Source organism: Notolepis coatsorum (genome assembly GCF_963971535.1).
Source record: "Notolepis coatsorum genome assembly, chromosome: 10".
Taxonomy (NCBI): domain Eukaryota; kingdom Metazoa; phylum Chordata; class Actinopteri; order Aulopiformes; family Paralepididae; genus Notolepis; species Notolepis coatsorum.
Window position 1 is genome coordinate 101,631,147 of NC_140174.1, and position 15,439 is coordinate 101,646,585.

A 15,439-nucleotide genomic window follows, 5' to 3' on the forward strand; every position below is an offset into this window, starting at 1 on the left:
AAATGAAAAACAATCTATTGTTTTAATACAAATAGACCTCCTGTTCACTGTAAAGTGCCACGTTTTGATATATTGAGCTTTAAACTTGAAATAACTTTTTGGAACTCACAAGACACAACCTAAAACCCCTCCCTACCTCCCTCTCCCAAACAGTTCCTAATATTTTTTTATGTTGCATGATCATGTATACATTTATTATGTATTATATTTGTTATGTTTAAATATCAACATTATCTGGCCATCCTCAGTAAATACTATCAAACTCCTTTGACCTCACCTACTTAAAATCATTGACGTAGAGAGAGGGACAGAGAGGCTGAGGCTCCCCCCCCCCCCCCCTCCCTTTCCTCACTGTTTTCTCTGCCTCTGAGCGGGGTTAGCTTAGTTTAGTTACCGGTAGCAGCTAACTAGTTCGTTTTGGTGAGGATGCAAAGCATGCAAGATTGATTGGAAGCGTTGCAGGGAAAAACAGGCAGGGACTTATTTCCTGGTCGCAAAATGCGCACTCTAACATAACATAACACGCTGTTGTTGTTGTGCTGCCGGAACTGCGCTTGGGAGGAAATGCCACAGGATTTTCAAAATAAGAGTATCGATATGAACCAAACGTTGTTAGCTGCCGGAGCCATAGATATTATGGCTGGAGCTGCGCTTGGGGCGGAAATGAGACTTGCCACAGGATTTTCTAAATAAGAGTATCGATATGAACCGAATGCCTATCGCACAGGTGCTAGTGCAGTAAATTCATTCATCGTACAGACCGATTTTTTCATAGCACGCTGTACAGCCCTGATGTCTGCCTTAGTTAAATATAAAACCACCAACATTTACATTAGTGATGCACCGATGTATCACTCCCGTCCAAATCCTGTTGATTTTGTTGTCATAGTTCCCACTCCCTTCTGCTCCCGTTGACTTTTACTCCCGGTCCTGCCCAATCACGGGATGCAAAGTGAAATTGACTCCCATCCCGGTGTGGGAATCCCGCGGGACCCACGGGAATCCAGAAAAAATATCATCCTCTACCTCCAATACAACTCTTGCTTAAAGGTCAGTTTTAACAAGCTCTTTGTTCTACACCTTCCAAAAAATACTGTGCGAGTGTGTGTGTGTGTGTGTGTGTGTGTGTGTGTGTGTGTGTGTGTGTGCGTGTGTGTTTGTGTATTTGTGTGCACACAGGCATTTGTGCGTGTGTGTGTTAATAAGCCGTCAGGAAGCGGACCTGTTAGCGGAGCATTTGATATTATTGAACAGATCAATGCAATTAGACGTGGAAGAGAGAGCCAGAGCCCAGTAGTGAATTAATTACGGGATGACTGTTTAGCACAGGAGCGGCGGGTAGGAGGGCTAAAGTGGGTCGAGTCAGCTGTCCAATTAATGTTGCAGCAATTATTTTCATGTTTGTGTGTGTGAGAGAGAAGTGGAGCAGAGAGACAGTGCTGGTGTAGACCTGGGAGTGTGTGTGTGTGTGTGTGTGTGTGTGTGTGTGTGTGTGTGTGTGTGTGTGTGTGTGTGTGTGTGTGTGTGTGTGTGTGTGTGTGTGTGTGTGTGTGTGTGTGTGTGTGTGTGTGTGTGTGTGTGTGTGTGTGTGTGTGTGTGTGTGTGTGTGTGTGTGTGTGTGTGTGTGTGTGTGTGTGTGTGTGTGTGTGTGTGTGTGTGTGTGTGTGTGTGTGTCTGTGTGTGGAGCAGAGACCTGGGAGTGTTTGGAGACCCAGTGTCGCAGCACGTTGAGAACTCTGTTAGTAGCAGCTCTGCGGATGATGAACTCCTTATCACACATCCTCTCAGAGTTAGTGAACACTGAAGGAGAAGAGAGAGAGTTATGAACATATACATACCTATGGTTAATTAGTGTGTGTGTGTGTGTGTGTGTGTGTGTGTGTGTGTGTGTGTGTGTGTGTGTGTGTGTGTGTGTGTGTGTGTGTGTGTGTGTGTGTGTGTGTGTGTGTGTGTGTGTGTGTACCTGCTGGTGAACCGTGGCCTGCTGCAGCTGTGGCGATAGCAAAGGCTGAGGCAGGAGAGACAGAACATCGAGAGTTCTCACCTGACTGAACTATAGACAGAGACATGGAATGTTATCATCATCACCACCATCATCATCATCATCATCATCATCATCATCATCATCATCATCATCATCATCATCATCATCATCATCATCATCATCACCACCACCACCACAATCATCATCACCACCATCATCATCATCACCACCACCACAATCATCATCATCATTATCATCATCACCACCATCATCATCATCATCATCATCACCACCACCACCACAATCATCATCATTATCATCACCATCATCATCATCACCACCACCACCATCTTCACCACCACCACCACATCATCATCATCATCACCGCACCATCATCATCATCATCATCATCATCATCATCATCATCATCATCATCATCATCATCATCATCATAATCATCATCATCATCATCATCATCATCAGCCCCTCCCCCCAACACCTGATACCTCCACAGTGTGGCTTTCTGCAGACCAGGTGAATAAACAGCTGAGCAAAATACACGCAGGTATGGCCGCGGGTCCCGACGGCGTTAGCCCAAGGGTAGGCTGGACAAGATATACCTCCTAAAGTGTCTAAACGGAAGTACAGGAAGTACAGGCGCCAAGCGGATGCAGATAGGCTACATCATTTTTTTTTTTTTTTTAATCGTCTTTTTCTCCGCCTGATTTTCTATGCTTTTTCTCCCCATCCCAATTTAGTCATTATGCCAATTACCCCCCTCCCCTACCTGGTTGTTGTGCCGCGCGCATGTTCCCCCTACTGGTCGGTACAAGGGAACCCTGAAGTATACCACAAGTCATCCGCACGCTTCCTCCGACACATGCAGAGACAGCCAGCGGCTCTCTTTTCACCTGGCAGCGAGGACTCATTGGTGAAGTGTAACGCGTGGGAGGTCACGCTGCCTTCACCACTTCCTGCCTTTCGCTGAGCAGGCGCCCAGACCTGACCTGTAGGCGTCGCTGTCGACAAAACCAGATTACCACCCACGGCTTCCTTCCCCCTAACCCAGCCAAACGAGTTAGTATGATGATCGGCCCAAGCCGCAGGCAATGCTGACTCCGGGAGTCGAGACCGCAGCCTCTTGTATTGGTGACGAGTGCAATCTCCGCTACGCCACCCGACCGCATTAGGCTACATCATTTATGATAAATGTTTTATTTAAATGTTTATGACGAGTCATATACTATAATAGTATAATACTATACTATTAGTGTAGCGTAATCTTTATCTGCAATTGTGAAGTAAACCCCCATTGGTTTAAACAGAATGAATAGACAAAACATTTTGATTTAGAATTCGAATGTCAACGTTATGAATGAAGCTTCGAAGCTTCAAACTATTCGGTACAGCCCTAGCTCCAGCACATTCAATATGAGCCTGAGGCTGCAGGAAGTCCCAACACTGTGGAAAACCTCCTGTGTGGTCCCTGTCCCTAAGTGCTTGCGTCCCAGCACGTCCAATGACTACAGGCCGGTGGCTCTAACCTCTCACATTATGAAGACCATGCAGAGGTTGGTCCTGGAGCAACTTCACCCGGCTATCAAACCCGACCTAGACCCACTCCAGTTCGCCTACCAGCCCCAACGTTGTCATCTACCTGCTGAACCAAGCCTACACTCACCTAGACAAGCCGGCGAGCACTGTGAGAGTCATGTTCTTTGACTTCTCCAGTGCTTTTGATACCATACTGGGCTGATGGGTGAGAAGTTGGAGGTGATGCAGGTAGAGGCCCCCCTGGTGTCCTGGGTTGTTGACTATCTGATGGGCAGACCACAGTATGTGTGGCTACAAGGCTGTGTGTCAGACAGACTGGTCAGCAACACCAGGGCCCCGCAGGGCACAGTCCTCTCTCCCTTCCTCTTCACCATCTACACCAATGACTTTCACTATTGGTCAGAGTCATGCCACCTTCAGAAGTTTTCTGAAGACCAGGGAACTGGCTGTGGATCTGGGGAGGAGGAGGAGTACATCTGTGACCCCTGTTTACATCAGAGGGTCGATGTGGAAATGTGTAGCCGGTGTGATCTTACTCTGCATTGTGTTTTTCGATTCGACCCCTGTTAAGGGATCGCCCTGAGTGTGAGTTGAACCCCGGTCGCCCGCGTCGCGGGCGGCATCACAGACCACTATACCAAGAGGTGAATTCACTTCTTGGTAATGTGTCTGGATGCCTCTGGGGAGTGAGTTTACTTGCAGTACCGCTTAACGTCCACCGCCACTTCACTTACTGTCCCTCGTGACTGTGGATAGACTGCGGTCCGTTACACTCACCCCCCTAAACTCACTCCACCCAGGGCATCCGGGTCACGGCACCACGTGTAGCCGGTGTGAGCTTGCTTTGCATTGTGTTTCGATTCGACCCCTGTTAAGGGATCGCCCTGAGTGGGAGTTGAACCCCGGTCTCCCGCGTCACGGGCGGCATCACAGACCACTATACCAAGAGGCCACTTAAAATAGTATAACATCAGGAACAGTGTATTGCACTACTAAAGCTAACTAGCATGTCCTATATGCTCTGTAAATACTAATGTACAGATACCGAGATGGCACACCATGTACCTGTTTATTGCACTGTTTATTGGATTCTATTAATATGTTGTACCACTGTATTTTATTGGATTCTATTATATGTTGTACCACTGTATTGCACATCGTCGCGGGCAAGACCAGCCGCATTTCATTGTATACCTGTATGCCGTGACAATTAAAACTCTTGAATCTTGAATCTTGAAGAGGTGAATTCACTTCTTGCTATTGGGTCCGGATGCCCTGAGTGGAGTGAGTTTAGGGGGGTGAGTGTAACGGAGGTACCGCAGTCTATCCACAGTCACGAGGGACAGTAAGTGAAGTGGCTGTGGACGTTAAGCGGTACTGCAAGTAAACTCACTCCCCAGAGGCACACAATGCAGAGTAAGATCACACCGGCTACACATGGTTGAGGACTACAAATACCTCAGAGTCCACATCGACAACAAACTGAACGGGTCAAAACCTGCAGAGGCACTCAAGAAGGGCCAGAGCCGAATCTACTTCCTCAGAAGGCTGAGATCCTTCAACATTTGTGCAAGGATGTTGAGGATGTTCTATGAGTTGGTGGTGGCGGGCACCTTCTTGTACACTGTGACCTGCTGGGGCAGCGGACTGAGAGCGGGGGACACAAACAGGCTGGAAAAGCTGGTCAGGAAGGCCAGTAATGTGGTGGGGGTGGAGCTGGACTCTCTAGCGGTAGTGGCAGAAAGGAGGAGCCTTGCTAAGCTACATGCCATCATGGACAATCCCTCCCACCCACTACACACAGACTTGGCTGATAGTAGGAGCACATTCAGTGTTAGACTAAGACTCCCCAGATGCAACACTGAGCGGCACAGGAAGTCCTTCATTCCGACAGCCATCAGACTCTATAACGCATCACTGAGCACAGGGTGTACAGTCTGGCATAATCTTCCTGGACACTTTAAAAATGTTTCCACTTCTCATAATCTTCCTGGTCACTTTACACTTTTTTTTACACTTATTACTGTACATTATTACTGTATATTTCTGTATATTTTTGGCTGTATATTTTATATTCAAGATTTTAGAATGTATATACATACCAGAATGTATATCCCGGACCGTATTTTATTCCTTATTCTTTATTCTTATTTGTATTCTTATTTTTTTCATTATTATATTCTTATTCTATTTTAGTCTTATTGACTACCTAAATGTTTATTGTTTACTGTGAGCGATCTGTAGTGCCGAATTTCCCTCGGGATAAATAAAAGATTTCTATTCTATTCTATCATCATCACCACCCCATCATCATCATCATCATCATCATCATCATCATCATCATCATCATCATCATCATCATCATCATCATCATCCTCACCACCATCACCACCCCCACCACATCACCACCACTACCACCACCATCATCATCATGACCATCATCATCATCATCATCATCATCATCATCATCATCATCATCATCATCATCATCATCATCCTCACCACCATCACCACCCCCACCACATCACCACCACTACCACCACCATCATCATCATGACCATCATCATCATCATCATCATCATCATCATCATCATCATCATCATCATCATCATCATCTCTGTAGTGAGCAGTTGATGTGTGTAACTGTAACCTCTCTAGACTAGTGGCTCACCTTGTTCCAGCTGAACCTACATTCAGTATAGACTTCTTTAATGTCTTAGTCTTCCTTCCAAAAATACTATTTAACTGTGCCCTGCTCAGGGGAACCCCCCCCCCCCCCGCATTTGTGGCATGGACTCTGTGTATTTGACCTGTATATTAAACTCTAACGATCTCAGGCTCCAGGGCCAGGGATCATTATGTGGCACTGTGCCCCAGCGGAGTGGCCTGTCAGTGGGCACCACTCTACCCTGAGCTTCACAGCCCTGGCTGTGACCTGGGCCTCATGCACAGAAAATGTAACCCTTTTAACATAACAGATTTGATTGCTTGAAAAATAGTAAGATATTGTACAATCTTTTTTTTTTTAAATGCTAAAACCAGAAGAGCAGGAGTTGCTTACTGTCCATTACAATGTAGTAGAGTTGATCATGAGTCCATCCTGCTGCTAACAGGAAATATTCATTCAAATGGATACAATTTTACCTTAAAAACTCTGAATCTTAATTCTCTATGATAACATTTTGAGAGGCTAAGTTAGCCACAGATTTCAGAGAAGCCAATAGTTTAAAAATCGCATTCCCTCTCCCAATGGCCTCTCCCATGACGGGGCAATGGACCTATTTGAAACCCTGCCCTCTTCTCTTGATCCTCCAATCACAACTGTCGCGTTCCTTGTTTGTCCAAGGGAAGCAACAGTTGGGGTCCTACTAATCACCCCAAAGCACCAGAAAATACCAGAAAATACCCCAAACTACCCCAAAGTATACCCCAAAGTACCAGAAAATACCAGAAAATACCCCAAAGTATACCCCAAAGTACCAGAAAAGACCCCAAAATACCCCAAAATACCCTAGAATACCCCAAAGTATACCCCAAAATACCAGGAAATACCCCAAAGTATACCCCAAAGTACCAGAAAATACCAGAAAATACCCCAAAATACCCCCAAAATACCCTAAAATACCCCAAAGTATACCCCAAAGTACCAGAAAATACCAGAAAATACCCCAAAATACCCCAAAATACCCTAAAATACCCCAAAGTATACCCCAAAATACCCTAAAATACCCCAAAGTATACCCCAAAGTACCAGAAAATACCAGAAAATACCCTAAAATACCCCAAAGTATACCCCAAATTACCAGAAAATACCCCAAAGTATACCCCAACATACCAGAAAATACCCCAAAGTACCCAGAAATACCCCAAAGTATACCCCAAAATACCCCACAGTACCCCAACATATCCCAAAATGAAAAACAAAAATGTGCACATTTTGTGTAATAGTGTAATAGTGTGTAATAGTGTAATAGTGTAATAGTGTGTAATAGTGTAATAGTGTGTAATAGTGTAATAGTGTAATAGTGTGTAATAGTGTAATAGTGTGTAATAGTGTAATAGTGTGCTAGTGTAATAGTGTAATAGTGTAATAGTGTGCTAGTGTGTAATAGTGTGTAATAGTGTGCTAGTGTAATAGTGTAATAGTGTAATAGTGTGTAATAGTGTAATAGTGTAATAGTGTAATAGTGTGATAGTGTGTAATAGTGTGTAATAGTGTAATAGTGTGCTAGTGTAATAGTGTAATAGTGTGCTAGTGTGTAATAGTGTAATAGTGTAATAGTGTGTAATAGTGTAATAGTGTGCTAGTGTAATAGTGTAATAGTATAATAGTGTGTAATAGTGTAATAGTGTGTAATAGTGTAATAGTGTAATAGTGTGTAATAGTGTAATAGTGTAATAGTGTGTAATAGTGTAATAGTGTAATAGTGTAATAGTGTAATAGTGTGCTAGTGTGTAATAGTGTAATAGTGTAATAGTGTGTAATAGTGTGTAATAGTGTGTAATAGTGTAATAGTGTGCTAGTGTAATAGTGTAATAGTGTGTAATAGTGTAATAGTGTAATAGTGTGTAATAGTGTGTAATAGTGTAATAGTGTGCTAGTGTAATAGTGTAATAGTGTGTAATAGTGTAATAGTGTGTAATAGTGTAATAGTGTGCTAGTGTAATAGTGTGTAATAGTGTGTAATAGTGTAATAGTGTGCTAGTGTAATAGTGTAATAGTGTAATAGTGTGCTAGTGTGTAATAGTGTAATAGTGTGTAATAGTGTAATAGTGTGCTAGTGTAATAGTGTAATAGTATAATAGTGTGTAATAGTGTAATAGTGTGCTAGTGTGTAATAGTGTAATAGTGTAATTGTTACAAAGGGTCAGATTAAACCGAATATATATATTTATTGCTTGAGATCCCATGTATACTATTTGTATATCGTCTGATATCCCTTGTGTATTCTTTGTACATATACACGGAATATCCCTTTAACCTAGTACAGACCATAATATCTCGTTCTCCTATTGGACAGCGGTCTCTTAGGCGCCATTGCCATACCCCCAGAGTCTAGTTCAAAGTCACCGCTAAGACATGTCTGTACATGCCCGGCTTTGCCCAGGAATACGAGACAGAAATAAGGTTGGCACTAGATTATTCACCGTACGTATAAATACGTCGCAGGTGGATACAGCAGTAGTCTTGTCTTACCCTAATACGTTCGTTCAACGTATCGTTCGCTCCTTACTAGTAAAGCCTTCATCACGAGTCAACGACCAAGTGAAGTGAGCAACCGTGCATCTAAATAGAGCACTTATAACCGCGTGCGAATAGGATAGTAAAGTGTCAGAGCTTAGTGGAATAACGTCAAGTTCGACCTAGTTAATGTGAAGTACCGCGCACCGGAGAATCTACACCGGTGAATGCAGAGCCCTTTCCAGCTGGATTATTGCTTTGGTCCTGTGGATGTTGGAGCGGAGGAGAATCGTCTACCACCCACTACTGTGTGGGATTTACCCGTGAGGAACATCACTCGAGCCCGTCTCTTGGAGAGGCTGGCCGGCTTTCACCTATGCTGCACGCATACTGGGATTACAGCTGCTGCTTTCGTCCAGATCAAGGGAGTAATATACCGCCTCCCATAGCAGGAGCTTATTGAGTCCCCGTTGATCCAGACTTTGCATTCGAACATTTCCTCCCCCTGCTGGCTTACAACCGGTGGGAACCCTACTAGTATCTCCCGCTGCCTTGCTATTGTACCATAGATATAATTCCTAAGATACAGGTGGTATTCTCTATCTCCTGCGTAATATGAGAATGGACATACGTTATTGATTTGCCTACGCACATTCCTTTGCCTTATAAGCGCATCCAAAGTAAAGTATATTATGTACTATCATTGCTGCTAATAAATACTTAAACCCAGTTTTGTGTGGAACCGAGTCATTGTGGGAAGTGTTCATCATAAGATACCTGTGTACTGTATGGCCAGTAGTAATGTACATAAGACAGTAGTGGTTTAATGATACCATACTTATTAATACAGTCAGGGAATTGTACCCCTCAGTTAAAATTGGTCCTTCGAGCCCCGGATAAGAATTAGCGTAATATTAATATAATATTAATATTAACATGGCCGATGATGAACACTCCACAAACGGTTCTCCTAAGCTAGATCGCCCGGAGCGCAGACGGCAGCCACCTCTTCACCTAGAGGACTACGTTGTCAGTCCAATACCTAGCTTTAAAAGGAAGTTAAATGCGGATAAAATAACTAAAGCGGATAGTAAAAGTATGTCCAACCCTACCGACCAGGCTACCCCGCCAGTAGAGACCCTAGTGGGTTCTAACGTAACTGACCAAGCTCACGGTGGGGACCAGGAGGGACCCGACATGACTTTACCCCCCGCCAACGTCGACGAGGTAGTCCCCGGAGAGCTCCAGGATAAAGAAAGCCCTCCAGGGATGGAACCCGACCCACCACAAGAAGAGACGCGCACCCAGGAGATGGATCTCCTTGGTACGCGACAGGAGAACGGATCTCCAACGAGCACTGCCAGAAGCCGATCACCTCCGCCTGTGTCTTCCCCCAGCGAAGCGGACAAGATGCTGGCGCAGGCACTCATCGCCACCCTGGCAGCCTCCACCGAACGCGATCGACTTCAAGCGCAACAGACGAGCGAGCGCGAACAAGCTGCAGACCAACGAGAGCGCCTTCACGCGCAACTCCAAGCGCAAGCCCTCCGTGAACGCGAACATTCTGCAACCGAGCGAGAGTGCTTCCAGGCGCAACAAAGGAGTGAAGACGACCGCATAAGACTGGAGACCAGACGCCTTCAGACGGAAGAGAACATTGAAAGAAGCCGCGCCGATGCACAGCACGCCGCCGCCAACGCACAGCGCGACGCCGCAAATGCACAGCTCCACGCCGCCCATGCCAACGCCAATGCACAGCGCGACGCCGCCAATGCACAGCGCGACGCCGCCCATGCCAGCACCAATGCACAGCGCGACGCCGCCAATGCCCACCGCGAAGCAGTGCGCGACGCCGCCCATGCCCAGCGCGAAGCAGAGCGCGACCGGCAGCAGGCGAAGATGGTAGAACAATTGATGGCCATGGCGACACCCCCCCGCTCCGCACGGAGCTCCCGGAGATCGTCACTACAAGGGTCTAGGACACATTCCCCTACCCGACCAAGCGACCCGGGACCCCGCCAACAGGAGGATCCTGTCCACGGCTCCGAACCCCCTCCCCGGCCGGTCCATACGAGACCCAGCAACCGGGAAGAACCGGACCACGCCGAGAGACTGAACAGAAGACTCCAGGACCTGGCGGAGGAGGAGGAGGAGGAAGAGGAGGAATGTCAAGCCAACCAGCAGCAACGTACTCTGGACCAGGAGGCCCAGTACAGCCCCGACCAGCAGCAACGTACTCTGGACCAGGAGGTCCAGTACAGCCCAGACGTCAGCCCCGAGGCACTGCGCTACAAACCCCCGACTCAACTCACGGGTGAGTTTGACGCACCGTCAGCACCGAGGAACAGCACCTGGGTACCCGACCTTCGGTACCCACCAAGTACCAGCCCAAGACGACACGTACGGGGAGACTTGCCCAGGAGGCCTCTCCCCCAACGCTCACCGATGTGCCAGCCATCCATGGCATCGTACCTTGGCACACCGACGTTCCCGGACTTCACACACGAGAACAGAGCACAGTACACAGAGCTACGAATGTGCTTAGAGACAATGATGTCCGATGTACCGGATGAAACGTACAAGTATGCTATCCTACTCAAGCACCTGAAGGTGCCCAGAGCGCACAATATAGCGCTGGCATATTCCAACTCTACTACCCCATACACCGCGGCTCTAGTAGCCCTCGACCAACGTTATGGACGCATATGGGACTACGTGATACAGGAGATAAGAGACATTGACCGTCTCCCCCCAGCCAGAGACAACAGAGCATTGGATGACCTCTCTATCAAGGTACAGTCCCTGGTAGGGATGCTGGGGTCCCAAAAGGAAAAAGGGATACACAAACTGTACGCTAACTCTAATGTAGAGAGAATAATGGAGAAGCTCCCTCCCGCCCGACAAGAGCGTTTTCGGCGGCAGAGAGACCACCGTGACCCCAACGGCCCAGAGGCATCCCTCCTAGACCTGTCTGAGTTCCTCGCCAGGGAGGTCAGCAGCTTACGACTGGACACGTTCGTATGGAGTGGACCAAGCCCAAGACCAGGACCTCGGGGATTAAATGATAACCGCCGGTCGGTGACCGTTATGCACCAAGCCGAATCAGTACCGCAGCACAAGAACCACGACACCCCCTCGACGAAAGAGGAGTGGAAGATTGAATGCCAGTACTGTGAAGGGGAACACCGGCTGTATCAATGCGACGATTTCAAGAAGCTGACCACGGATGAGGTGAGTCAGTGGATCAAGGACCACCGCCGCTGCTTCCGCTGCGCGCGCAGTCACATGGCAGCTGCGTGCCGCTTGAAGAAGAAGTGCGGCAGGTGCGGCGGCACCCACTTGGAGGTCCTGCATGACATCAACAAGCGTCAGCCAGGACAACAGAGTGGGCCCGTCGCGGTAATGTACCATGCCGAGGCGGTGGCACCAGTACCAAAGATCCACCAGACCGCTCCCTGGTGTCCCGACTGCTACAGCAGACACTGGGAGACACGGTGCTACTCGGACGACCACGAGTCGGCACCACCCCAGACGATCCAAAGCAACCGACCAACAGGAGTGCTCCACATTGACCAGCATAGCGGGACCCCCCGAGTGCTCATCAAAGTGGTCAGAGTGCTCCTGAGCTACGAGGACAAGGTCCTGGACACTTACGCCGTCCTGGACGATGGGTCTGAAAAGACTCTCCTCCTCGCTTCCGCCGCAGCCCAGTTGGGCCTGCGGGGTGCCAAAGGTACCATGACAATACGCACCATCAGAAGGGACCAGAAGACCATAAAAGGTGAAAAGGTCTCCTTCAAGATAGCAGCGGTGGACCAGCCCGACAAGCAGTATAGTATTACCAACGTCTTCACCAGCCACGACATAGGCCTGTCTCAGTACACCTACCCCATCCCACAGCTGATGGCGAAGTATGTGCACCTACGTCAACTACCTATACCGCTTATCGACGGCGCCACACCGACCCTGCTCATCGGCTCCGACCACGCGGACCTCATTCTCCCAATTGAGGCGGCCCACATCGGACCCAAAGGATGCCCAGTCGCGGTTCAGACCCGACTGGGATGGACGCTCCAGGGCCCCCTCTACGGACTTGACAGTCAACCCACGTCGACACGCTGCCTACACACAAAGGCGAGCGACACCGGCCACTCCCTCGTACAGCCCGTTGAGAGGCTATTGACATTAAGCGAGAGGCCTGTGAGAGAACCGTGGGCACAAGAGGGAGTTCGGAACTCCACCCCCCTCAGCTGCACTCCAGACGTAGCTGACCTCGAACCTAGCACCCCAAGCGACTCCTTGACGGGGCGGCCGGCACCGGCCCCTCCTCAGACGGGGTACAGAGCAAACAAGAGAAACAGACGGAAGAGGAGGAGGCACAGCCAAGCACAGATCAAAGCAGTCTCAGGCCCGCTTCCTCCTAAGCCCCCCTTCATCCCGTCCAGTCGTCATGATTATCGACCAGTCACTACCCCGAGCTATGTGGCCGGCCGGCCGCGTAAGCAAAGTGATCACTGGTGCCGACGGAAAGGTCAGAGCGGCAGAAGTGCTCGTCCAAGGGCGGACATACAACCGACCCGTGGCGAGGCTGATAGAGTTGCCAAGGCTCCCCGACTCGCTTAATGACGACCATGACCCACTGACTTTGTGAACTGCCCTACCCTCACAACGGACATTGAGTAGTGGACAGTGCGGTTAATCTGTCTCTGTTTATCTAATTAGGTGGGACTAATTAGGAGGCGGCTGTTACAAAGGGTCAGATTAAACCGAATATATATATTTATTGCTTGAGATCCCATGTATACTATTTGTATATCGTCTGATATCCCTTGTGTATTCTTTGTACATATACACGGAATATCCCTTTAACCTAGTACAGACCATAATATCTCGTTCTCCTATTGGACAGCGGTCTCTTAGGCGCCATTGCCATACCCCCAGAGTCTAGTTCAAAGTCACCGCTAAGACATGTCTGTACATGCCCGGCTTTGCCCAGGAATACGAGACAGAAATAAGGTTGGCACTAGATTATTCACTGTACGTATAAATACGTCGCAGGTGGATACAGCAGTAGTCTTGTCTTATCCTAATACGTTCGTTCAACGTATCGTTCGCTCCTTACTAGTAAAGCCTTCATCACGAGTCAACGACCAAGTGAAGTGAGCAACCGTGCATCTAAATAGAGCACTTATAACCGCGTGCGAATAGGATAGTAAAGTGTCAGAGCTTAGTGGAATAACGTCAAGTTCGACCTAGTTAATGTGAAGTACCGCGCACCGGAGAATCTACACCGGTGAATGCAGAGCCCTTTCCAGCTGGATTATTGCTTTGGTCCTGTGGATGTTGGAGCGGAGGAGAATCGTCTACCACCCACTACTGTGTGGGATTTACCCGTGAGGAACATCACTCGAGCCCGTCTCTTGGAGAGGCTGGCCGGCTTTCACCTATGCTGCACGCATACTGGGATTACAGCTGCTGCTTTCGTCCAGATCAAGGGAGTAATATACCGCCTCCCATAGCAGGAGCTTATTGAGTCCCCGTTGATCCAGACTTTGCATTCGAACATTTCCTCCCCCTGCTGGCTTACAACCGGTGGGAACCCTACTAGTATCTCCCGCTGCCTTGCTATTGTACCATAGATATAATTCCTAAGATACAGGTGGTATTCTCTATCTCCTGCGTAATATGAGAATGGACATACGTTATTGATTTGCCTACGCACATTCCTTTGCCTTATAAGCGCATCCAAAGTAAAGTATATTATGTACTATCATTGCTGCTAATAAATACTTAAACCCAGTTTTGTGTGGAACCGAGTCATTGTGGGAAGTGTTCATCATAAGATACCTGTGTACTGTATGGCCAGTAGTAATGTACATAAGACAGTAGTGGTTTAATGATACCATACTTATTAATACAGTCAGGGAATTGTACCCCTCAGTTACAGTAATAGTGTAATAGTGTGCAATAGTGTAATAGTGTAATAGTGTGTAATAGTGTAATAGTGTGCTAGTGTGTAATAGTGTAATAGTGTGTAATAGTGTAATAGTGTAATATTGTGCAACAGTGTAATAGTGTGTAATAGTGTAATAGTGTGTAATAGTGTAATAGTGTAATAGTGTGTAATAGTGTAATAGTGTAATAGTGTGTAACAGTGTAATAGTGTGTAATAGTGTAATAGTGTGTAATAGTGTAATAGTGTGTAATAGTGTAATAGTGTGCTAGTGTAATAGTGTAATAGTGTGTAATTTTGTGTAATAGTGTGTAATAGTGTAATAGTGTGTAATAGTGTCTATTACACTATTACACACTATTACACTATTACACTAGTACACACTATTACACTATTACACACTATTACACAACATTACACACTATTACACTAGTACACTATTATACTATTACACACTATTACACTATTATATTATTACACACTATTACACTATTACAATATTACACACTATTACACTATTACACACTAGCACACTATTACACTATTACACTAGCACACTATTACACACTATTACACTATTACACACTATTACACTATTACACACTAGCACACTATTACACTATTACACACTATTACACTATTACACACTATTACACTATTACACTATTACACACTATTACACTATTACACACTATTACACTATTACACTATTACACACTATTACACTATTACACTATTACACACTAGCACACTATTACACTATTAC

The 15,439-nt window shown here is 46.8% G+C and overlaps 1 protein-coding gene across 1 annotated transcript in view; it reads right to left on the reverse strand.

Moving 5' to 3' along the window:
* The window catches only part of LOC311235659 (ras-specific guanine nucleotide-releasing factor 2-like), a gene marked incomplete at its 5' end in the record, with an annotated part of 229,087 nt that overhangs the window by 48,654 nt on the left and 164,994 nt on the right, over positions 1-15,439 (reverse strand). The window contains 2 exon segments of the mRNA XM_084323123.1: positions 1,694-1,800; positions 1,964-2,053. Coding sequence (XP_084179249.1) covers positions 1,694-1,800; positions 1,964-2,053 — 197 coding nt within the window.